The following is a 24,549-nucleotide window of genomic DNA, read 5'->3' on the forward strand; positions in this document are numbered from 1 at the left end:
TGTTGTAAAATGCGGTTAAACACTTGTAGCTTAGTGCTGCCAATGTATTGCAACTCACAAGTGCATTTTAAAACATAGACCGCATGATCAGTCTTGCAGGTATAAAAATTATTGATCTTAATGTCAGTTTTAGGGAGTCCTTCATAATACTCAGTAGTGTTGGTTCCAAATGTACATGCCCTGCAAGAACTGCATTTGCGAAACCCAGTTCTATTAGATAGCCAGTTAGGTTTAATGTTAATCTCCGGACTAGTTTTAACCAGAGCATCCCTCATAGAGGGTGCTCTACGAAAAGTAATTCCCGGCATGTCTTCCAACAGGGGAGCTAATGTAATATCTGTCTTAAGGATAGGCCAATTAGATTTCAAAATCTGTCTGATTTTCCTTTCTTGATTATTAAAAGTGGTAATTAAACAGATAGTTGTTTTCTCAGTCTCAGTGGGCACCAACTCTACAATGTTATCAGTAGTAACCCCCGAAGTGACTGCAGAATCAACCTGATTAGACATCACTTTTTTAAGGGAACTAGTAAGGGCATCTTTGTTGCATCCCCTGCGTAAAAGCCTTTGAAAGGAATCTTCAAGACACGTTTTAAGGTCTATCTCATTATTGCATATACGCCCAATTCTTAAAAATTCCCCATAAGGGATGCTTTTAATAAGATGGCGAGGATGATTACTTTGGGCATGTAAAATCCGTGGATTTTCTATGCATCCTAGTCATGATACTATTATCCACAATATAAACCACTACATCCAAAAAGTTAACACTCACATTGTTGATATTGGCAGTAAATTCAAGATTCAATGAATTTGTGTTGATGTTTTTCACAAATTCTTCAGCAGAGGCCTTACAACCTTGTCAGATTATAAAGACATCGTCTATGAAACGCCACATGTTAAAAATACCAGTCTCAGAGTCTCCCAGACAATCACGGAGCCCACCAAGAACATGCCTCTCCCACCAGCCCACGTGTAAACACGCGTAACTGGGGGAGAAGCATGCTCCCATCGCCACACCCCACAGTTGCTGGTAGATTTCGTTGTTAAACAGAAAATAATTGTTTTTGAGACATAAATCAATCATTGTGATCAGCATTTTGCTGTGTTCATAATACTTAATGTCCCTTTTAGACAAAAAATGTTGCATCACCTTTAAACCATCACTATGATTGATCGAGGTGTAGAGAGAGGTTATATCCATTACCAGAAACATATATTTTGACTTCCAACTAACATCTTTCAATTTAGTTAAAATATCTCCGGTGTCTCTTAAATAAATTGGAAGAGCCTCCATAAAGTCATGAAGAAAATAATCCACATATTTAGACATTGGCTCTAATAGCCCATTTTGGGCAGAAATAATAGGACGCCCAGGTATAGGCGAAGTACCTTTGTGGATTTTAGGTAATAAGTACAAAGTTGGGGTAATAGGATAATCCTTTTTTAAAAACTCAAACTCTTTTTTACTTATTAAACCATCTCTTTTCCATTGTGCTAAGTTCGTGTGCACAAGTAGTTTCACTTTATTCAGCTCATTACAGGAGGCTTTTCTGTAACAGGAGGGATCACTCAATTGTCTCTCTGCTTCCTTAATATACACATCCCGTGGCCATAAAACGACGTTCCCGCCTTTATCTGCTTTATTGACTATGATATTGCCATGAGAAGTGATCTTACGAATGAGGGTAGAATATTGTTTATCTCTGTAACTTCTATGTTTATCCTTCATAGCAACAGTTCGATTCAAATTTTTCAGGACCTCAATCACACGATCATTAAAAATGTCAATAGCGTCCCTAGGCATAACTGGGACAAACGTGGACCTTGGACAGAAAGGACTGTTACCATCACTGCCACTCCTTATTTCCATAGACCTCAAAACTTCCTGAGTATTGGCTATGGATTCTGCATCATCATTTGCAAGGGAGTGTGCCGTTTTCAGAGCCGTGGTATCTGATATGGTCAAAGTCTTACTCGCTTGTGATTCTTTCAGAATGGCAGTGGCTAATCACTCTTTTTGTTTAGAGTATGATATTTCAAAAGTTTCAATTTCCGGATAAACTTAAAAGTATCAATCCTGGTTTGTACATATTTAAACCCATTCTTCGGACAGAAAGAGAGTCCCAAAGCAGGAAGCTGGGTCTCAGCAGTGTTTAAATCCATTTCCGTTAGGTTAATCACCGTATTTTCAACATTAGTATTTTTTAAAAGTTTTAAGTCATTTTTTCCATTGTTTTAAGTTTTGTCTTTTTCTTCTTCATTTTCTGCTTTTGTAATAACGTCGTGTAAAGTAATTTTGGAGGGGAAATTTTTATGCATTACTTCGCTTGTGGGTTCCCCTTTCCTCTTTTCTTTTTTGTGAAACCGCCGGCGTTTCCTCCTCTCTTTACGAGATTTGTTTCGCCTCCTTTGCCTCTCACTTGCGGTGTGCCCCTCGACCTTAAATTGTTTCGCCGGTCTTCTTCCATAAACCCCAATTCCTCAGATGGGGTAAAGCTACTAACAACACTTTGTTGGTCATTATTATCATCCTCAGAGCCTACGCTACTGTAAATGGAGCTCTGGTCAGTGTCTGATTGTACAAGGGCAGATGTTTGCTGGATCGACGGAGTTTGAACCACCGATGTTGATGCAGATGTGGTCAAAGCTTGCCTCTTAACTGAATCTATGACATAATATCGACAGACAGAATATAGACATACAAAAATATCGACACAAAAATATCGAAATCAAAAATATCGGAGTTCTATCTACATAAAGGTAAGTACAAAAATATCGAAAAAAGAAATATAGTAGTACAAAAATATCGAAGTTAAAAATATTGTTTTTTTAAATGTATTAATGATAATGTAAAAATAATTTTAATATACATATAATTTAGCAAATTATAAATATAAACATTAAAACATATTTAAAAAATAATAACTAATACATACACATTTAAAATAAATTAAAAACTACATATAAATTAATATATTTACTTACTCTACATATTGCAACAGTAGAAAAAGTGTTGGATAGCGTAGGGGTAAAAATTACTATTCCCACTCCAAAGAGTGCAACAGTAGGGAAAGCGTTGGATAGCGTAGGGGTAAAAATTACTATTCCCACTCCAGAGGGTGCAACAGCAGGGAAAGCGTTGGATAGCGTAGGGGTAAAAATTACTAATCCCACTCCAGAGAGTGCAACAGTAGGGAAAGCGTTGGATAGCATAAGGGTAAAAATTATTATTCCCACTCCAGAGAGTGCAACAGTAGGGAAAGCGTTGGATAGCGTAGGGGTAAAAATTACTATTCCCACCCCAGAGGGTGCAACAGTAGAGAAAGCGTTGGATAGCATAGGGGTAAAAATTACTATTCCCACTCCAGAGAGTGCAACAGTAGGGAAAGCGTTGGATAGCGTAGGGGTAAAAATGACTATTCCCACTCCAGAGAGTGCAACAGTAGGGAAAGCGTTGGATAGCGTAAGGGTAAAAATTACTATTCCCACTCCAAAGGGTGCAACAGTAGGGAAAGCGTTGGATAGCGTAGGGGTAAAAATTACTATTCCCACTCCAAAGGGTGCAACAGTAGGGAAAGCGTTGGATAGCGTAGGGGTAAAAATTTACTATTCCCACTCCAAAGGGTGCAACAGTAGGGAAAGCGTTGGATAGCATAGGGGTAAAAATTACTATTCCCACTCCAGAGGGTGCAACAGTAGGGAAAGCGTTGGATAACATAGGGGTAAAAATTACTATTCCCACTTCAGAGAGTGCATCAGTAGGGAAAGCGTTGGATAGCGTAGGGGTAAAAATTATTATTCCCACTCCAGAGAGTGCAACAGTAGGGAAAGCGTTGGATAGCGTAAGGGTAAAAATTACAAATCCCACTCCAAAGGGTGCAACAGTAGGGAAAGCGTTGGATAGCGTAGGGGTAAAAATTACTATTCCCACTCCAAAGGGTGCAACAGTAGGGAAAGCGTTGGATAACGTAGGGGTAAAAATGACTATTCCCACTCCAGAGGGTGCAACAGTAGGGAAAGCGGTGGATAGCGTAGGGGTAAAAATTACTATTCCCACTCCAGAGGGTGCAACATTAAGGAAAGCGTTGGATAGCGTAGGGGTAAAAATTAATGTTCCCACTCCAGAGGGTGCAACAGTAGGGAAAGCGTTGGATAGCGTAGGGGTAAAAATTACTATTCCCACTCCAAAGGGTGCAACAGTAGGGAAAGCGTTGGATAGCGTAGGGGTAAAAATTATTATTCCAACTCCAAAGGGTGCAACAGTAGGGAAAGCGTTGGATAGCGTAGGGGTAAAAATTACTATTCCCACTCCAGAGGTTGCAACAGTAGGGAAAGCGTTGGATATCGTAGGGGTAAAAATTACTATTCCCACTCCAGAGGGTGCAACAGTAGGGAAACCGTTGGATAGCATGGGGGTAAAAATTACTTCCCACACTACTCCCCCTTTAACACACAACACACTACACATACAAAAACCCACAATTAATATAAATATAAATTAATAAATTAATAACAATTAATATTAAATTGATGTAATTATAAATTAGCTAATTAACACATATTAATTACCAATTAATAATTAATTACCAATTAATTAACAAGATATTTACAAGAATAAACAATATTTATTAATACATTATTTATAATTAAAATTATGAAATAATCAAAAAAATAATTACCAATTAATTAATTAACAATTCATTAACAATAAATACCTATAAATAAATACAATCTCTTTAATTAATTTAATTTAATTATGTCACACCCTATTCCCCTTTAAACACACAACCCACTACACATAAATAAATCACATAAAAAATGTAATTGTCATTTAATCACTTAATAATAATTAATTAACAATTAATTATTAATTAGCAGTAACAAAAAATTTAAAATAATAGTACATTAACTCTAATTAATTTAATTAACTAATTAATAATAATTAATTACCAATTAATTATTAATTAACAATAACAAAAAATAATAAACATTACTACATTAACTCTAATTAATTTAATTAACTAATTAATAATAATGACCAATTAATTATTAATTAACAATAACAAAAAATAATAAATACTACTACATTAACTCTAATTAATTTAATTAAATAATTAATAATAATTAATTACCAATTAATTATTAATTAATAATTATTTATGAATCAAAAATATTTTTAAAACATATTAATCAATTGATTATAATTAAATTACTTCCCACCCTATTCCCCTACAGACCCACAACCCGCTCTGATACTAAAACGCAAAATGTAAACAAAATTACTAATTCTAAACATACATTAAAAAACATATTTAACAAACATATAAACAACATAATAAAATACATAACACTAAACAGAATTTCGATATTATTAACATACATACCTTAATATCGATATTCTGTCTATCGATACTATTGCACATCAATATTCTATACCATCGAAATTAAAAAATCGATATTATTGTATATCGATATTTTAATTTCGATATTTTGTCTCTCTACCCTCTTAACTGGCTCAAATTTCTTCCAGAAAGTTAATATTCTGCCATTCTCGTAGTCAGACTTATCCCTTGCAAATTTGAAGGCTTTGCGTATTTTAATAGTCTCCTCATATTTAAGCGCTTTTTTATCTCATCCGGCCCCTAAGTAATGACATCTTGTTGCTCCTTATCGTTAAGCTCGAGGTTTAATGCTTCAATTTGGGACATTAATTCAATTCTGTAAATTTCGGCTTATTTCACCAAGATGCACACCATCCCCATAGATGCATCTAGATTGTGGTTGGTCCACTTCTTAAGCATGAGGGGATTTGGATTTTCGAATGATGGTGCTATTAATACCCTCAAACCGCGGGGCACCCTTCCCGCCTCTTTGTATTTTTCCAAACTTTTTTTCTCCCAACATTTGGTCAGCTCCGTACGGAGCAGTTTTTCCAATTTCTTTAGTTTCGACTTTACATCGTCAGATTCATTTGTTTTTTCCTTAGGTTTTCCTCCAATAGTAATAGCCGGTAAATTAAAAAAAAGAGCATCAGCTGCTTGCTCTCGATCTCTGAAAATGTGAGCTGCCATCGCCGTCTTGATGTCGGAATATTGTAGGTATGGCACTTGCTGGTAAACCACACGTGTAATAATTAGCACGTAACTGGTAATAGAGAATAAGGTCCCTCTATCTCTCAAAGTCCGCAAATGACCACAGGGCAGCAATAAGCGGCAACAAGCTCACCTCCGATGCCGTCGGGAAGAATTACTCGGGTCTTCCGACGCCTCATAGAACTCCACGAACGGCAATCCTCCTGCAAGCCGTGCCTCGTTGCACTCCCAATATACTTCTGGTCACGGGGGGCTGGATACTTAGAAACTCTTTCTCTTTCCGGGTTCAAGAAACAAATCGTAAAAACGATGTCGGCCAAGATGATCTCCAGCCAGCAACAACAGCGAGAGGGTCTGTAAAGGACGAAATCGGCCTCTCCGTCCAATTAAATAGGATTCCACAATCCTGCAGTGCGTGCGACCCGCCGCCAGCACCAACACGAACACAGGTACAGACCACAACAAGGGATTTGTAGAATTATAAAGTGCTTTATTCCATCAATGGGAACGGCAACATGACGCGTTTCGTCCGGGGAACCCGGACTTGATCACATGACAGTCCCAGAGATACAAGTGGTTAAATACTGTCGGTCACTCCCCCTGACTCCTCCCATTAATGAGCATGGACATAGTGAACATACTATTTCAAGTTATATCATTAAGATCGGCTAGCTATCACATTTACTTCAATGCCACTAATGTACATTGATAACTTAATCGTATTAGTTGAGTTCATAAAAAAGGAAAAAATGTATATATAGTTCCTGAACTTTCTCCACATAGTGTGAGTAGAGATAGATCTAAATGGATTCTATGCCCTAAGTTGGTACAAAAGGACACAATATATATATATATATATATATATATATATATATATATACATATATAAATATTATTTAAAAACCATCTTCACAAAAAGATGTGTTATTAAATTCTGAGTTCAGGCACACTAAACTCCATCTCTCCATCTTATGCCTATGGGAAGATATGCTGGAAACATGTGACACAGCATTCCCCATTCTTTCCTATGGGCAAGATCGCCTTGCAACAGTGAAAATAATTTGGCAGTATTTCACTGTCAGGACATGGTACACTCCTCAGTACATGTCCTGCCTTTTCACACACACTGCACCCTGCCCAGGGGGGTACCTTGGGCCTACTATAGGGGTGTCTAATGTGTATAAAAAAGGGAAGGGTAAGGCCTGGCAAGTGGGTGCACTTGTCAGGACAACAAGGCAGTTTACAAACTGGGCACAGGCACTGCAGTGATAGGCCTGAGATCTCTTTTTAGGGCTACTTCTGTGGGTGGCACAATTAGTGCTGCAGGCTCACTAGTAGCATTTGCATTATAAGCCCTTGCACACATAGTGGACTCTACTGAGGACCTTACTAGTAAGACAAACATACCAATTATGGACAACCAATTACCATAACACTTTATACAGGGAGCACTTGCACTTTGACACTAATCAGCAGTGGCAACGTGCCCAAAGCATCTAAGCCAGCAAAATGAAATCCATCACAGCATCAAAAATAGAGGTGGTAGAGGCAAAAAGTCAGGGCTAACCACGCCAAGAAATGCCAGGTCTAACAGACTGTATATATATTAATTGAAAAAATAAAAGATGAGTAATGTTACATTTATGTGAACATTTCAGTAACAATGTTATGTTTTAAACTGAACAAACACTGAAATTCACAAGTTACATTTATCTCAAGTGGCTATAACTCCTGCTCTGAAGTAGCTACAACTAGCGCCCCGGCCATGCACAGTTTAGGCATAAATTATGTAATTTCAAATGCAGCAGTGATGTGGTAATGTCATAGAATATGTCATGAGTGATGTCATGTGTGGGGCAATTAGCTGCACATTGTGAGGTTTGAGTTATAGTAACTTTAGGGCATGAGTTATAATTGCTTGATATAACTATAACTGGTGAATTTTAGTGTTTTTTGTGAGTTTAAAATGTTACGCTGTCATTGAAATTTTCTCCTAACTATAAAGTAATATTTGATTACTGTACGTAAGGCCAGCCCTATGCTGAAGGCCATGCGCAGCATGGAGTTGAGTTCAGAGCCTGGCCGTGTCCAAACCCCATGGGCAGGCAAACCATACTGGGCCCAGCCTTTGACACCTCCCCCCATGGGCAGCCAACCCCCAGCCGCACAGTATGATGCTGGCCGCAGGGAGCAATTCCCATTAAACTCCCTAACCCCATTCTATGCAGCGTTCAACCGTGCACAGTGTGGGATTAGGCTCAGGGGATGCGGCCAACACCTTGAAGTGCCCTTTCTCCGGCAGCACACAGTCTTTTGGCATGTGTAGCATGCAGTTGGTTTCACAGGATCTGGCCCCACTCAGCCAATTTACTGACTTTGTCAAAGAGTCATAACACCAAAATATAAAAAGCGGGTCTATCGACTTATCAAGGGGTGAGTATATCATTATATGTAAACAAAATCTATCATCTTGTCCGAAAGTCATCAATATTTTAAATGAATGTAATTTTAGTAATTCACAATGCAATGTTTAAGAACAGTAATTATTATAAAAATGTTTAAAAAAAGTTTTAATAAAGAAAATAGGACTTTTTCTGAGTGTTTCTTTTAACATAGCATTTAAGATTGCACTTTGTGGGCTGAAATTTTTTAAAAGAAAGATTTTTTTAATTAAAACCAAAATGCAGTTATAAAAAACCCAGAAGAAGGCCTTGCACTCCAGCTAAAGAGCATAGAGCTCCAGTGGGACCACTACCTGATATATAAAAATATTTTAGTTGCCAGTACCAAAGGGGAAGGGGTCCTGAAATAGGTGGTAAACTGCGAGTCGCAAAACAATCGTAAATAGAAGTGCGACTCACTGTTAGGAAGGGACGCCATTGGCACGCCCCTTCATCATAGTGAGTCGCAAACCCTATTTTACGAGTCCGTAATAGGTTACCGACTCGCAAAATAGGGTTGATTTCCCGTTTGCGAATGCAAAAACAGGTGGTACATCTGGCCCTATGATCCAAAAGACTTACATGCCTGACTCCTTTGGATACGCCATGGTTTTTTACGACTCGCGGTGCCATGCTGACGTGCTTCCTTGACCTTTTGCATTAGCTTGAGCACATATCGGATACTGAGTTCAAGAACTTTGCACTTGAACTTGTATTTCTGAATATTATTACATTGTTTTTAATTTTAAAGACATTTGGAGCCGCTAAGGAATGATTCCCATTTTAATTGTATTATTTTGCATGTGTATTGTCTCAATTTTCCTTGACAATATTGTACTGTTATGTATTTTATAGCACTTTAAAGGTCTAGTTTTAACCAGACTAAATAAAGATTTTTTAATTGAATTGAAATGAGTAAGGTAACAGTGGCTACACACTAAAAACAGATGACATGACCAGCTGTTAGAATTTGTGATTTTTTTATCGTAATATTTGTTTTTGGTGTAATATGAATAATTATGCATCCATGGTGATCTTTTTCTGTGGCAGTAGGGTGCCGTTAACATTTGATGTCCAGGAAAGAGCATTTTCATCATATGGGAACTGGGGTATGTTGAAGTCTCCAAAACGAATGAAGCAAAGGAGCCCTAAATAGTGTTGGACTAGCCTGTTGGCTGTAAGGCACTCTGGCACTGCCAGATGGACCAATAGGAAAGGGTCATTGTATTGGGTAGGTTTGTGGTCACATTACAGGCCATGGGACCCAAAAAATTTACACACACACCGGCACTTTCACGGTGTCCCATATGGCAGTGCCAGAGAGTCCAACCAGTAATGAATTGGCCCGACATCCAAGACGAGTGAGCTCCTAATGTAAATCATGGAGCCTGTGTTTTTTTACTGTTTAATCATCAGTTACTTGGAATGTGGTGTGAACACTTTAACTTCTCACATAACCTTACAATTGATAGGATTTTCCCAATTTGTTTCTTAAAACTAAAGGTATTTACTAATGGAATTACAAGTGCTGTTAGTTAAACAGCTCTGGTTGATATATGAAAACGTAGTAATCTTATCAGAAGCAATACTCAATCAGCTCCCTGTTACTTAATCATCTCTTCTGCCCTATTCCCGTGTCCAGGACAGCAAAAGGTAACACATTTTAAAGTAATATTTTTTAACAGATAACTTTTGAAAACAGCTTTCACTGTCTGAAAACTAATTGAGAAGCACCAACAGACTGAGTTTTATGGGAAACAAAACATGAAAGAAGAAGGGGAGACATTCAGATATAATGCGCAGCATTGTAGGAAAGTGGGCATGTGTAGATGTGGATGTTACTCAGTAGGAAATATAAGCACTGGAGACCACTGCTTTCTGTCTGGATATTGAAGGTAATGGTGCTTGAAAAGACAACAAAAATCATAGTTGAAATAACACTGTGATACACATCAACAAGAACTGTTTTAAAAATTCAGGATGTTTTAAGGACCGAAAAAGATATATATATTTTAGCCTGATGAATAAGGAAAGAGGACTCAGTATTAGCCAAACTAAGCTATTTGTTCCAGTACACTGTGCATGAAGACAGTGGCTTGTTGTGGCAATCCACACGCCCAGGACCCCGAACCCCAGGGTAGCGATACTGAGAATCATTGAAGGGTGGACCTCAACCAGAGCACAACAGACCCTGGCTGGGCATAGCTCTTCATTGGTGCCAAGCAGAAACCCCCCCATGTAAATGAGTGGATAAATGGTATGAATTACTGTGCCATGGTAGAATGTATGATATATGGATTGATTGTGAGAGGGAATACACGAAAATATGGAGCCCATGAACTTCATGTCAAGAACCATAATAGTATCTTTAAAGATGTGACACTGTTGAGTAAACTGTAATATATTATCTCTCGGTTTTAAATGTTTTTGAAGAAAATAAAAATGGATACATAAAAATAAAAAAAGAAAGAAATTAGCTTGTTGGGGCGAACTATGCACCACTGCCCGGGTGGTCTCAGTCTCTTACAAAGTGTCAGCCAAACTTGTAGATGTGTCCATTCCACTTGTGGAGAAGGTTTAACAGTGCATTGTTATAGCCTTATAGCCCACTGTAGAGGGCTTTACCGGCTATTAAAGGCCCTCTCCCGCGTTAAAGGACCGAGCCGAAGGCGAGGGCCTTTAACAAGGGAGAGGGACTTTAATAGCCGGTATAGGCCAGCTACGTAGGGCTATAAGGCTATTAGAACATTCTGCCACTAGAGGGAAGAATGTTCTAACAAAAAAGAACAAAGCCTTATGGGAGCGTGAGGGGATTGGAATCCCCTCAGGCTCCCTGAAGCCTTTGTTCACAGCCAGAGCTGTGAACAAAGAAACAATGGAATGTTGGAGCTCCAGGCTTATACCAGCCATTATAAGCACGGAGCACTCCATTGTTTTCAATGGAGCTCCCAACATTCCAATGTTCTAATACAGCTTTGTGCACTGCTTGGTATGTCTACTATGCTCAAGTTAGTGGACTTTACAGCGTTTAGACTGTCCGGTTCTTTTCCCACTGCCATATCTACATACATAAAATGCTCAGTTACAAAGCAAAGTGTATAGGTCCTCCAAGTAAACTATTCAGGAGGCCTGCTTGGTCACCTTTACTTTGGTATTTCTTGCTTTGGTTAAATACTCCATACAGTGACATTGCGTGCACTAGTGTGTGTTTCCCACTGTTTGAGTTATTGTACTTGCTTGTACTATTCAATAGGGTCCTGGTAATTGTAGGGCTGGCCACTGTAGTGCAGGCTCTATGTTTTTTTTAGGTGATTTTGCTTGCCGTTGACAATGAAGGCACCTCATGCTTGCTAGTACTTAGACTTTGACACCATCAGCCGTTTCATCCACCATGGTAAACATCTAGTTAGCAAGAATAGGCATAGATCGGTAAGTCTTAAACTGGTTATGATCATTCCTGATGAACAATTCCCACTTCGCAATGCTCGACTCTTTAAGGTTAACAACACACTCCTTGAACTGCGGTGTTCCACAAGGACCATCCCTATCGAATCTCACCACTTTAACGTATATATGGAGTCACCAACAGAAAGGATTAAAACTCTAGAACGTATCAGTACACCAGTATGGTGACAGTAAGCGGTTGACCTCGGAGTGTCTAATCCTTCAAGTATAGCCAATCTGAAATCATTCTTACAAACATGAATTTCTCCTGGTTTCAGCGTAATCAGCTAAATTGTAATTCAGAAAAATCTGAAATTATTTTTTTCGGCTGTGCCCCTGACACTCATTGGAAATCCTGGTGGCCTGTGGATATGCATCCCCCGTCTTCATCCACCCTGGTTGCTAAGAATCTGGGTGTCAAAATTGACAATGGATTAACTTTTAAGCCCCAGATTCTCAGTCTAGTTGGCCAATGTTTTGACCTGCTGCGTACGCTCAGGAAATTTCTCCCTTTTCTCTCCCTTTTTCACAGGAGAATCACAGTCCAGGCACTGATCGGCTCTAGGCTCGACTATGCAAATGTACTCTATCTTGGGCTCCCAGAGTACCTTCTAGCTCGCCTGCAAACTGTCCAGAATTCTGCTGCCAGGGCCATTTTTGGCCTCAGTCGAAGGACTCACACCTCAGCCCTTCTTGACTCGCTCCACTGGCTGCCAGTGAGGAAGCGTATACTCTTCAAGACTCTAACCATGGCCTTTAAATCCTTGCATGGTATTGGTGCTGTCTATCTAAGGAAATGTGTCCAATTCTATTTCCCATCCAGATCTCTACGCTCTGCCACACAAGCTCTAGCCATCGTTCCAGCTACTAAGCGAGCCCGGATTGGGGGCCGCTCCTACAGACTACTGGCACCTCAACTTTGGAATAAGCTCCCCCTCTCTCTTAGGAAATTAGACAATCTGCTGTCCTTTAGGAAGGGTTTGAAGACCTGGCTTTTCGGTCTTTAGTCTGTCTGTGTTCTCCGGTCTCCTCTACAGATCTACGTAGCGCCGGGACACTTGGCCCGAGTAGCCGCGCGCTTTATAAGACACCCAATAACATAACATAACATAACGAATGGATGGCTAACTTCCCACTGAAGATGAATCCTAACAAGAATAGATTCATCCTTCTTTACTCCAAAAACTATTATCCACCTTAATATAATCAACAGTTTCTCGTCTCTGGAGATAAGAAGTGAAAAAGAAGCTTGCAATATCAGAGACAGGCATGTCCTTTAGGCATTTGTTTGCACCGATAATTAAACATGGGTAAATCAATTACAGTTACGCTAATGAAAATGATATTCCATGCTGTAGACAAGAGCGAGTTTCAGTGAACAAGTCACTAAACTGATGAAAATATCTACATACCAGCTGCACCTCACAAAAAATATAACGACATCCATTCCACCAGAAGACATTACATTTGGTACGCTCCCATATACACAACGGCAATGCCATTTTAGCAGTGTAACCCAAATCCACAATCTAACTCCTAAAATGTGCCCTGCATGCTGCAGCATGGTTGTAAGAAAATCAGATCATGTGAACTGAATCCTACAGCAACTACACCGGAGACACAAAGTTTCCAGGCTACCTGCAAGAAAGACTACACACACCACAAGGAGACTTGAGCTAACAAGAGTTAAAATGGTACTGACTCTGGGAGACAAAAAAAACTTAAGGCCCCAAAACAGAACTTTTCTTCCTTAGCGGTCAGACCATGAAACTGGATCCCTGAATACAAAAGAACCATCCATAATCCTCTGACATTCTGTAAAAATCTAAAAACATAACTACAGTAGTTCTCCCTCTCTTCATTCTAGGGCAAGGTGCGAAGATTCCCACAGAGAGTCCCAAGTGTAAGTTATTGGAAGCTAGTGTTATAAATGTGAATGCAACAAAATGTTACATTAGTCTATAATACCATAATAAATAGGTAATAAATACGCATGTACATTTTTCTCATGAAACCTGCCCGGAAGAAACCAGGCACACACTTGAACATGTTAAGATTGATTGCATACATTGCATTGATTCTATAAAACATGAGTTGGATTATTAGAAATATTTTTTAGATAGTTCACAATACAGGAAGCACATGGTTGACACTTTGGCATACCTCTTGTTAACAGCCCCTTCCTCAAGACACAATGGAGACCACTTCGTTTTTTGGGGTCAATTACCAGAAAACTTTGAACAAACCTCAAACTTCCTTGGATCAGTACTTCTTAAAAATACTGTGTCCTGTGCTTTATGTTATCATAAAAGCAGGACGGGTTAATTTTAATGTATTCCAAGAAGATACCCATGATGGAGAACTGACGCTACACGTGAGTTAAGATTCTTTGTCAAGTGGTAGTGTCCAACATGTCAATATCTTTGAGCGTCTCTCAACATTTTCTTCCTTTGCATTGACACTTATTGCTCAATTTTAATTTATTTTCTTCCTCTTCATATACTCAGTTGGTAGTCATTATAGAAACAATTGCTCTAATATATATTTTCTTGAATAATACCCTGTTGTCCACCACCTGATTTGTTGGCTGTCTTCTCTGCTCTTGCTTTCTACCTGCATTAATCTATTTTCTTTTTACTTAGGTTGATTTTCTTTCCTCTTCAAACATGTTGCCCTTTCCCTCTTGGTCTGATATCATAATTGCTTCCACTCTTTTAAAACCTCTATTCTCAGGCTTCTTTTTTTATGGACATTAGCGTATCAGGGCAAATGTCCTTGTCGTATCTTAATTGAGGTTTTCATTCGAAAGATGGTGTGTTTCTTCCGTTGACAATTAAACTTGTGTATAATATCTCACCCTATCCCGTTTGGCAGTGCTATAATTCTCTTGGCACTCTTTCTCATTCCATAAGGCCCACATCCCATCATTTAAAATGACACATAGGGCAGATGTATCTATAGTGACTGCAGCTGGGAATGTTTCACAGCATTTTACCATAATATGTTTACTTTTGCCAATTTTCTGACTGCGTCTTGTTTTCTTGGAGAGCTTTTTCCTTTCTCTTCTTTCGTTGAATCTCCAAGCACCCTTGACTCCGACTTTAAACAATAAATGGTTTTTACTTAAGGGTAGATCTATCACAGAAACCTCCCAAGAGTCACCTTCTTTACTACCAGTCTGGGTGCTCACTTAGTTTCCACCAAACCGTGTAGCACCTTCTTTCCGTCCTTCGCTTTCCATCTTTGTAGAGATGACTCTTACTCTAAGATCATTGACAAGTTCTTTATTGGCAACTCTGCTAAGCACCGCAAAGACGATCACAACATATCGCCGTTCCCTCATCAACTGTCCCTCCCTGGAACCTCACGCATGCACCCTTATTCTAAGAACACACAGACATTCTGACAAAGAATACTACAACACGACACATCTTCCCCCTTAACAATAATAAAAGAACAAAGGAAAACTATATATAAACTATATACAACAAAGGAAAAAAAACTAAACTAATTAACATAGCAGTTCCCCCAACATCCTCCTCTTCCGTTTTTTATATATTTTACACTAGTTATTCGACTCACATGCCATACAGACACTTGGGAAACACACTTCCTCCCCTTGTCACTTTCTCTGGTACCCTTGTAGTGCTTTTACAACATTCCCCTTAACTCTTTCCGGTGACGTACTATCCATCCATCTTATGTCAACTCTCATGAACTCTATCTCAAAACATCTTTCAGGTGACAAAGATGGTCTTTACTTTGTTAAACTTTTGTTTGAATCAGCATACTCCCTGCATTCCCTCACTATCCTACCCAACTCAATTTCAACACTTGCCCACCAGACTCTCCTCTTTGTCCTAACAATTCTAAAATGTCCTTCATGACATAAACCTACTATTCTTCCCCTCAAGGTTCTGGGTGGTAAGACTTCCCCTCCTCCGTAAACAAATCTTAATTCTACACTCCACTCACCTCTCACATTCCAAAAGCGCCTTCCTTCATCTGCATTCGGTTTCTCTTCACTCCAACCTTCAAAAACCTTCTCTTTTTTTTCCCCATCAACCCATCTTTTCCATAATGCAGAAGCCACTCAATTGACTTCTCGAACTCTTCCTCTACCACAACAATTTGACACTCATTCCACTCACTCCTAGGTACTTCTTTAATCGGTAAGGGCAATCTACTCAAACAGTCCGCAACTTCACTTCGTACTCCAGGAACATATTTAATCACGTAATTGTAATCCTGTAATATCTTTAAAGGTCTTGCTGTTCTGAAATATTCCAATTTCCAAACACAACCAAGGGCCTCCCTTGCTGTTGCAGAATTAAGTCCTTCTGCTGGTGTCAAACTCCTTGATGCAAATCCAAATATATCGCCGTTCCCTCATCAACTGTCCCTCCCTGGAACCTCACGCATGTACCCTTATTCTAAGAACACACAGACATTCTGACAAAGAATACTACAACACGACAATCTTGCACTTCCGGCTGATATTGCTTTTAATCAATCAAACCTATAGCATTGTTGAAGACAACCGACTCAGTGTTTAATGCTGCCAGCTCAGTCTTATTTGTGCTTGATGCCTCCAACTTCAAAGAATCCCCTTTTTATTTGGGAGTTGACACCCACAATTCTTCCTTGCTTTTGACTGTCATTCATTTCTCCTTCTGATTACTGGATTGCATGCGCAACTTCACTGCAATCATGATTTGCCCTCTGCAGTCAGGGTTTGTCATGCCACTGTCACACCACTTTGAGGCACAAATTGAGTGCTACCCAATCAGCGTTCAGTATCAGGTGCTGACTGCACCCACCACCTCTCTTCTGTAACTCTAGATTGCACCCTTGTTTCTAAGTGAGGAAACCTTATCAGGGTGATGATTGGAGACAACCTGCAGCAGTTCTTTCCTATCTTGCCACAGTCCAGATTCAGAAACAGGAAGCTGCAACTGTGCACAGTTTGAGCCACTTGCCTAGCATTTGACATTAAAGTAATTCCGTGCACTCAACCCACAGAATCTGCTCCCGGCTCAACCAGCCGCCACTCTCTGCGCTGGCACTAAAATCTTAACCTGTTTCCTTGGGTAGAGTCTGTATCGCACTCTCTCTATTTTCACCCGCTCTCTGCTATCGCTAGGCACTGCTGGCTTATTTTTATTGCTTGTAATTTACCATGCAGGGCCATATAGATCCCCTTAGGACAATCAATAATGACTGTGATTGAGAAAGACGGTAAATTATTTAAAACCGATGTAGTATGTTTTTTTCTCCCTGCCTATATGAGTATTGCTACACTAATAATGAATTACAGGGTCTTGTAGTTTCTAAGGTATTCTATATTCCTCCTGTGCCTCACATTCTTAAATTTGTACCATCCAAATTGTTTAATTGATATCAAGTTTTGAAATATCCTTACCAAATAAATGTGTTATTTTAGGGCACTTGTTCCGAAATTAACAATAATTTACTTACATTGAGATATCTGGTAGTAGCACCAACTTGCTCTCTAGCCCGAGATCAGAAACACAAAGTTTAAAAAAGATGTTCTTTATGGATAGCTAAGGCTAGCTGTGGTAGTAAAATGCTAAAATATGATTATCGCTGCATGATATTGTCCCGAAATAAGATGAAAGTTTCTTCTTCTACTTAGGTGACCTCTTTACCTGTCTAGAATTGAGCATCTACTACAGATGGAAGGATGTTTTACGGCAAGATGTGAACCATAGCAAATTTCTTCTCAACTACAATCGGAAGGTTTCCAGTCTCGGCAACATTAATGCTGTGCACTTCCCAAGCCCATGTCACCTTCCAGATCGGAAGCAGGTTCAGCTCACTGTAAAGGTGTTGGAAGCAATGCGAAAGGGTCTGCTTCTGGAGGTGCACAAGGAACAAAAGAAGATATATGCCAAATGGCTGGGTAGCTCAGGCTTTAAGGTGTTCTGGGCATCTGCCAACCATTTAGCAAGATTGGAATCGAGTCCTGATCCTGAATGTCTGCAGAAGGAAGTTGCAACTGAAATCTTCAACTTCAATACATTCTTGAGAGGTAGGAATAGAGAAAAATAACTCTGTGTTCCGTGTATTGATCAACAGCTATAGACAGATAGAGTTCCGTGAAGTACTTCCCATTTGTGGCTATATGTTACCATGAGTTCACGTACATACTGCAAACAACTAGAATGTGCGCGTCTGTTGCTTATGCCACTTGTTTTTTGTTGCACTATTTTTTACCACTAAGGACTCATTACATATGGAAATATAGGACGAAATTACAGATTTGCATTTTTTTGTGCTTGCATCTAATTTCCCCAAAATGTTGCATTATTATTCAAAAGTAAATTACACAAACTACGGACAGCCCTATTTCTGAGCTTACCTGAATTTATGCCAATGAGCCTGCGGCAAATGTATAGCAGTGTAGACATAAAACCCACTCCCCCTTCTCTTAAAGGGAAATGGTTGTGCCCAGGATTAATCCAAAGTCTCGGTATATAAATGGCCAGGGCTTTGGAAGCAACTTCAGTCCTATCCATATGTTGGCATGCTGATCCACTGGTCACCTGGGTTCTTGTTTTGGCGAGCATTGTCAATATTAATGCTGGATAAAAAGGGCCACCTTTCCAGTAGAGTGTACAAAACAGGCAGTCTAACTATTTTGTTTCCTCCCTTGCTAGCTCTTGACCCTTATGTCATGGCATTGTTTCCCACTAGGAGCCATACCCCTTAACAGCATTGTTGTGCTTTGTATCTAACCAATGTGAAATCAAGTGTGCTTAGGAGCTATTTTAGAGGCCATGTCCAGTAAATGCTGACCTAGCGCTGTGTTCGGCAAGAGGAATGGCATTACCAATTTACTCTCCGTAGTGCAGAGGCTAAACAACCCACAGTCTTTGTATGTTCTCTTACAGCTTTGGGGGGTGTAGTTGTGAAGTCGTGCCAGATTCCCTGACCATAAGTACACAAAAAATTAAACCACTATAGCACTCAATGCATCCACATAAATATCTGAATTAGGAACAATGCAGCAAAGTTCACCCCATACCGTCTAGATCTGGAATTTGAAAATAGGCTCTGTTATACCAAATCTTGAACCATTTCATTACAATCCTTAATGGCTCACAGATGGATGATTTTAATGCTACTGAGACCTCAACACATCAGTTTTTGTCACACGAACACAGTCCTCGTGCAGCACTGATCAATGAAATGAGCCAAGGAAGGGGGAGAGTGTGCCTATCTAGTATCCTGATGTTGCACCAGATGGGCACCGCCTCCCTCTGCTTGGCCCTTCTTGGCAGTTGCATGCTGAGGCTCCTATCTGAGAGGTTGGCTTAAGTCTTGTGCATGCTTCATCAATTGTGTGCTGCGTGATGTCCAATAAACCCAGGGGCATACTAGCAAGGGCAATATCGCCGCTTTAGCTGCACTTTTTGTCGCTAAAGCCGCGTTATTTTTATCGCCCTATCAGCAAGCTGTCGCTAACAGCAGTTAGCGACAGCTTTTAGGCGATAGCGACCGTTTGGGGCCCACTTTGCATGTCAGCAATATTTATCGCTAATGACATGCAAAGTGGGCGTACCCAAACTAATAGCGACTGAAAGCAGTCACTAACACGCTATCGCCTATTAGCAAGGCAGGCAAAGCGATAAAAAAAGTTGCGCTAAGCGCGAATATCACTAGAATCTAATGCCTGCTAAAAACATGACTTACCTGTTTCTTCAATGGGAGATGGATTGTCAGGTTAAGTCCCCATTGGCGTTAATGCATGAATATCTTTTGATTTCCAGCGATATTCAGGCATTTCGCCGCCATCGCTGGATATATTAGCACAATGGAGATAAGCATTGCTAATAGCATGTTTTCTCCGCTAACATATCCAGCGATAGGCAGCAATAACAATAAACGCGCTAAGCAAATTTTGCTTGCTAATAAATTATTCCTTGCTAATATGCCCCCACAGTGTTGAGGGAGGTAGAAGACTCAGCAACTTTCAGTTGACACATGCATAATCTGATGCACCATTTCTTGCAGAGTTGGAAGAATACTACCAAGGGAGGGGTAGCTCACCAAACTTCACGATCTATATGTGCTTTGGTCAGCAGTTCACAGTGAAAAAGCCCAAGGAGGAGAAGCTTGTATTGGTGAAGGTGAGTAGAAATGGGTGTACTTTCCCTTCTGTCATTTACATTTGTAATGCTTTTTAGTTGAGAAGACTTTAAATTTAGAGCTAAAGTTAGTGTGTGCTTTTGCTACAACACAAGAGTACAAAGCTCGAAACACAGTTTCTCCATATTTGAAGTCAATAAAGAGTCCCAGAGCCATGTCCCAGGACCAGTGAGAAGCAAAGCATGATGCTTTGGAGTCTTCAGTGGCTGGGATTTTTGGTGTTACTGAAGCTCAATGATTATTCAAACTATTCAAATTATAGCATTATTCTGACCCCACAAATACTATTGTGGAAATTCAAGAAAGGTGCTTGTTCTAGAAATTAGGAGCATTAATTAAGTGGCCAAGAAATTGGATGCACGGGCAAGATAAATTAGGATCATAACTGTAAGAAACTGACTTGGCAGGCAGGAAGCGTGGGAGTGAAAAAAGACATTTAAATGTGCTATGGTAAACCTTCCACAACACCCTAGTGAAGTTTACCACATAGAGGCAAACTTAAGAACTCCTCAAATGTATCCTTTTACTAACCCCTATGGAGTGTGGGCCAAGCTAAAAAAATAATTAGACGAGCAACTATGGTGAATAAAGAGCAACAAAAAAAGAAAGAATGCAGCTAAAAGAGCAACAAAAAAAGAAAGAATGCAGCTAAAAGAGTAAAGAATGTAAGAATAATTAGGAAGTAAGATTAATTTAGTAAACTGACACAAAATATTTGAAGAACGATTATAAAGAGAAACAAAGGCCATATGTTTAGCTGATTCAATTTCATTGGGAGTGAGTATTACAAATTAAGAGATTTATTCTGAGTTTGACAAGTGATGAAGTACCCTTTCCACCAAACTCATGGCCTCCCTGCCTGATTTAAGGCTGGGCAGACCTTTAAAATATGCCGATCATGGACTCAACTCGGGCTCCATCGTTGACATTCTCCTCCAACAGAGTACAGGCCTTTGAAGGTTAGCCATTCGACCATCGACGAAATTTAAAGTGGGAGGTGAGATTACTTTTATTTGCTGTGTGCCATTGCCAGATAAAACCTGGTAGTGAGGGACAGTAAACATTAAAAAAAACTTACCCCACACCATGGGAGAAAACTCCCACAGTGTGGGGTCATCAGTTTTACCTTTTTCAAAAACTTGGGAGTTTGTTCTTGAAAAAATAAAAACTATGTAAAGGTTTGACAGAACGACTGTTTGACAGAGCTGTTCGTCAAGCTTTTACAACAGTGACAGAAACTACCATGATGGGGGTTCATGTTAATGTTTAGAGATGTCCATGGACCGGCAGACATCTTTAGAGTTGGGGAATAGAATGTCTCTCAGGGCAATGGAGCGATTTACTCCATCACCCTAACAGACATACAACCATCCTCCGAGATTTAAATCAGTCCCTTAGTCTTTGGAAGACAATGTTATCCTTTTAGCAACAGTTACCAGAAAACGACAGGTATCTGCATAAAATTGGCCCACTAAAACGGGATTCCTGTGCATCGCAATTTCAAGTGGTGCAATGTTCATCAAACCAAGTTACTAACAAGTTCAATATAGATTGCACCCTTCTTTAAATTTCAGCAGGGCAAACCTGCAGGAAAATAACAAGGGGAATTTCTAGTATTTACAGGCAGATGCAGTAAGCACCAAAATCTGCATGTTATACCCCAAAGAGACAGAATATGTGATAAGTAGTGCATCATTTACATTCTGAACGCCTCAGTGTTGGATTTTACCTGATGTGACATTAGTGCATGTGACACAGGCCCCTTGCAGTTAGGTCCTAAGTATCAATGTGGACCTTTGACATGGGTTTGGGTCATTCAGAGGCAATTGACTATCAGGAAATACCTCGATAGCTGTATGGAATTACATTTCTTGTCAAACACAGTGGTTTTCTGTCAAACAATCCTCACTGGATGATTTGTTTTTTCAGATCGTACCTCGATTTTGTGTCTTCTGGTACGAGTTTGTGCAGCGAAGAGGCGCATCATCCTTGAACAGTTTAACTGCCAGTCTACAAATATCCAGCAGTAGTACAAATAGTCTCTACGACCTCATTGAATCAGCCTCCTTTGGAGATTACCAGCAAACCTGTTGGGAGCAGGTTCATTTACCAGTCTGATGGCACAGTGGAGTACTGCATCCTCTATTGAAAACTGTGTTTAACTTTGTGGTCACAAGTTGGAACCCCGGTGATCGCATTCAGACTTTCAGCCGTTTAAGATTAATAAAATGAACTCATTTTAATTGGTAGCAATAAAAGCCTTCAATTGTGCCCAGACACCACTTAACTGTTGACGACTAATAGAATGGAATACAAAGAAAGACAACAGTTTGGCGCCCATCCATTGGGGGAAGCAGAGAGCACTGCACTCCACTGTGAAGAGGCCCTGCTGCTCTGGAAATGCCTAATAGCAGCAGCCTGGGAAACTGTGCTCACAGAATTTAAAGACTGACTGCTGATAATCCTTCCCCCCTTCCCGCTAATGCTCTGTGATCTTAACGAGTCCTTACCATGCACTCCACCCCCCATGCTGGAAGGACGGACAGACCTGAGAGTTCATGTACCTTACTGGTTTCTCTCTACCCCCAGTGACTCCTGCCCACGTTCACCTCCTTTCTCCAGGCTGAACACCTGCCAGTATCACTTGTGTCACGTCCCTTTGTTACCTCTTAGATTTCATGTTGTTTCCCAGTTTCCCTGTGTCCCCTGTTAGCACGAGAGGTTTTTCCCCACTCTCCCCTTCATGTTGCATTCGTGTGTATGGAGTGCCTCAGAAGCTTAACCTTCGACCCAAACTTCATTGCCTCCACACAAATCTCCATACCGAAACTCACCACTCAACCCACGATGTCATACTCTCTGTGGAGCACGTATGTTTGGCACTGATTATTGATAGATGCCTGCTTAACATGTGTATACATGCACTCAATATTTATTTTTCCATTGTTGTAACATGACAGTCGGCTACATAGTTCTTTTACTGTACCAAGCAAGGCATTTTGTAACCAGATTCTTGCACAAAAGTAATAAAATCTCAGTATAAAAGTTAATTTTTTTAAGTCAGCAGTTTGTGAAGGGAAAGTAAAATGGGAGGCTGTTTTTTGAAATGGGGGCGTGGGAGACCTCCAAGGATGTGAATGGAAACCCGAATCCTTGATCAGTAGTGAAGTCTGAAGCATTTGAAAAAGTGAATTATTAAAGTGAGATTAGCTAAAGCCAATTATCATTAAGCAGACAGCTATTTGCAAATATTAATGATGTATATTTGTTTCTGTGTGGCACCAAACATTGGCCAATTCCTATAGCCTGAATGTTGGATCAAGATCATTCATCAGATTGGAATTGGCTTGATTTGGGTTTCATATGTAGAAAGGTAGATGTACATTTTGTGAAAATGGTGGGGTTGATGTAACATCAAGACCTAGTTCGACAGTATTTGTTTTTCATCCAGCTCAATAAGGTCTGTGCTTTTTTAATTAAAAAAAATTATTTTAATACTAAACCTACTAAATGTAGCAAGGGCTTGTTTGGGGAGGTCCAACATGGATCTGGCTGAGGCGTTCTGTATGGTCTGGAGTTTAATGAGGAACTGGGTGGGGATGCCAGCATAGAGGTTGTAGTCAAGGCAGCTGGTGACGAGGGCCTGAGTGATGGTTTTTCTAGTGTTGGTTCGAATCAATCTGAAGATTCTGCAGAGCATGCAAAGTGTGTGGAAGCAGGAGGAGGCGACTGCATTGACTTGTCATTTGGCTGTCAAGGATGATGCCGAGGTTGAATGCATGGTTGATCGATGTGGGTCCGAGTTCTGCTGGCCACCAGCTGTGGTCCCACGTGCAGGTGTTTTTCCCGAATATCAGTACTTCAGATGTGTTGGAGTTGGGTTGGAGGCAGTTGTCTCTCATTGATTTGGCTACGATGTCTTGTCACCTCACTCGCCACACCAAATTAACTATAACTCATACCTTTTCCATTCAATGATTATACCCTTGCATACTACATCACTTACAGCATGTCAAATCATAGCATTCATAACAACATTTAGACCTTTTTAAATGGCATTATTTGTCACAACACAGTACACAGTTATAGTTAGCGTTGTCTGGGTAGTGAGCTGAATAGTCTGTGTAATGAGGTCCGTTCTTATAATAATTTGAAGGTGATGGATAAATTGTAAATGAAAGTTATACCTAAAACTTTAGAATTTTTAAAGTTTTTGTATTTTTGTTGTTTAAACTTGATATGTATAGGGACAATACGTTTCATAACTAAAAGTAAGATTTATTCTTTGTTTTTTCATTGAATATATATATGTGTGTGTGTGTGTGTGTGTGTGTGACCTAATCCATCGTTTCCTAGCTAATTTGTATGCAGGACAAAAAAAGAGTATATGCGCATCAT

The 24,549-nt window shown here is 39.8% G+C and overlaps 1 protein-coding gene across 2 annotated transcripts in view; it reads left to right on the forward strand.

The window, feature by feature from the left end:
• LOC144823913 (interferon regulatory factor 3-like) overlaps window positions 1–23,198 on the forward strand; it is a 295,117-nt gene extending 271,919 nt beyond the window's left edge. For both annotated transcript variants that reach the window (XM_078682823.1, XM_078682822.1), the window contains 3 exons: window positions 17,636–18,031; window positions 20,017–20,132; window positions 22,081–23,198. In XM_078682823.1, the coding sequence (XP_078538949.1) occupies window positions 17,636–18,031; window positions 20,017–20,132; window positions 22,081–22,269 (701 nt within the window). In that variant the 3' untranslated portion in view covers window positions 22,270–23,198. The remainder of the gene's footprint in view (window positions 1–17,635; window positions 18,032–20,016; window positions 20,133–22,080) is intronic.
• The last annotated feature ends 1,351 nt before the right edge of the window (window positions 23,199–24,549 follow it).

The sequence above is a fragment of the Lissotriton helveticus genome, chromosome 3_1 (assembly GCF_964261635.1).
Source record: "Lissotriton helveticus chromosome 3_1, aLisHel1.1, whole genome shotgun sequence".
NCBI lineage: Eukaryota > Metazoa > Chordata > Amphibia > Caudata > Salamandridae > Lissotriton > Lissotriton helveticus.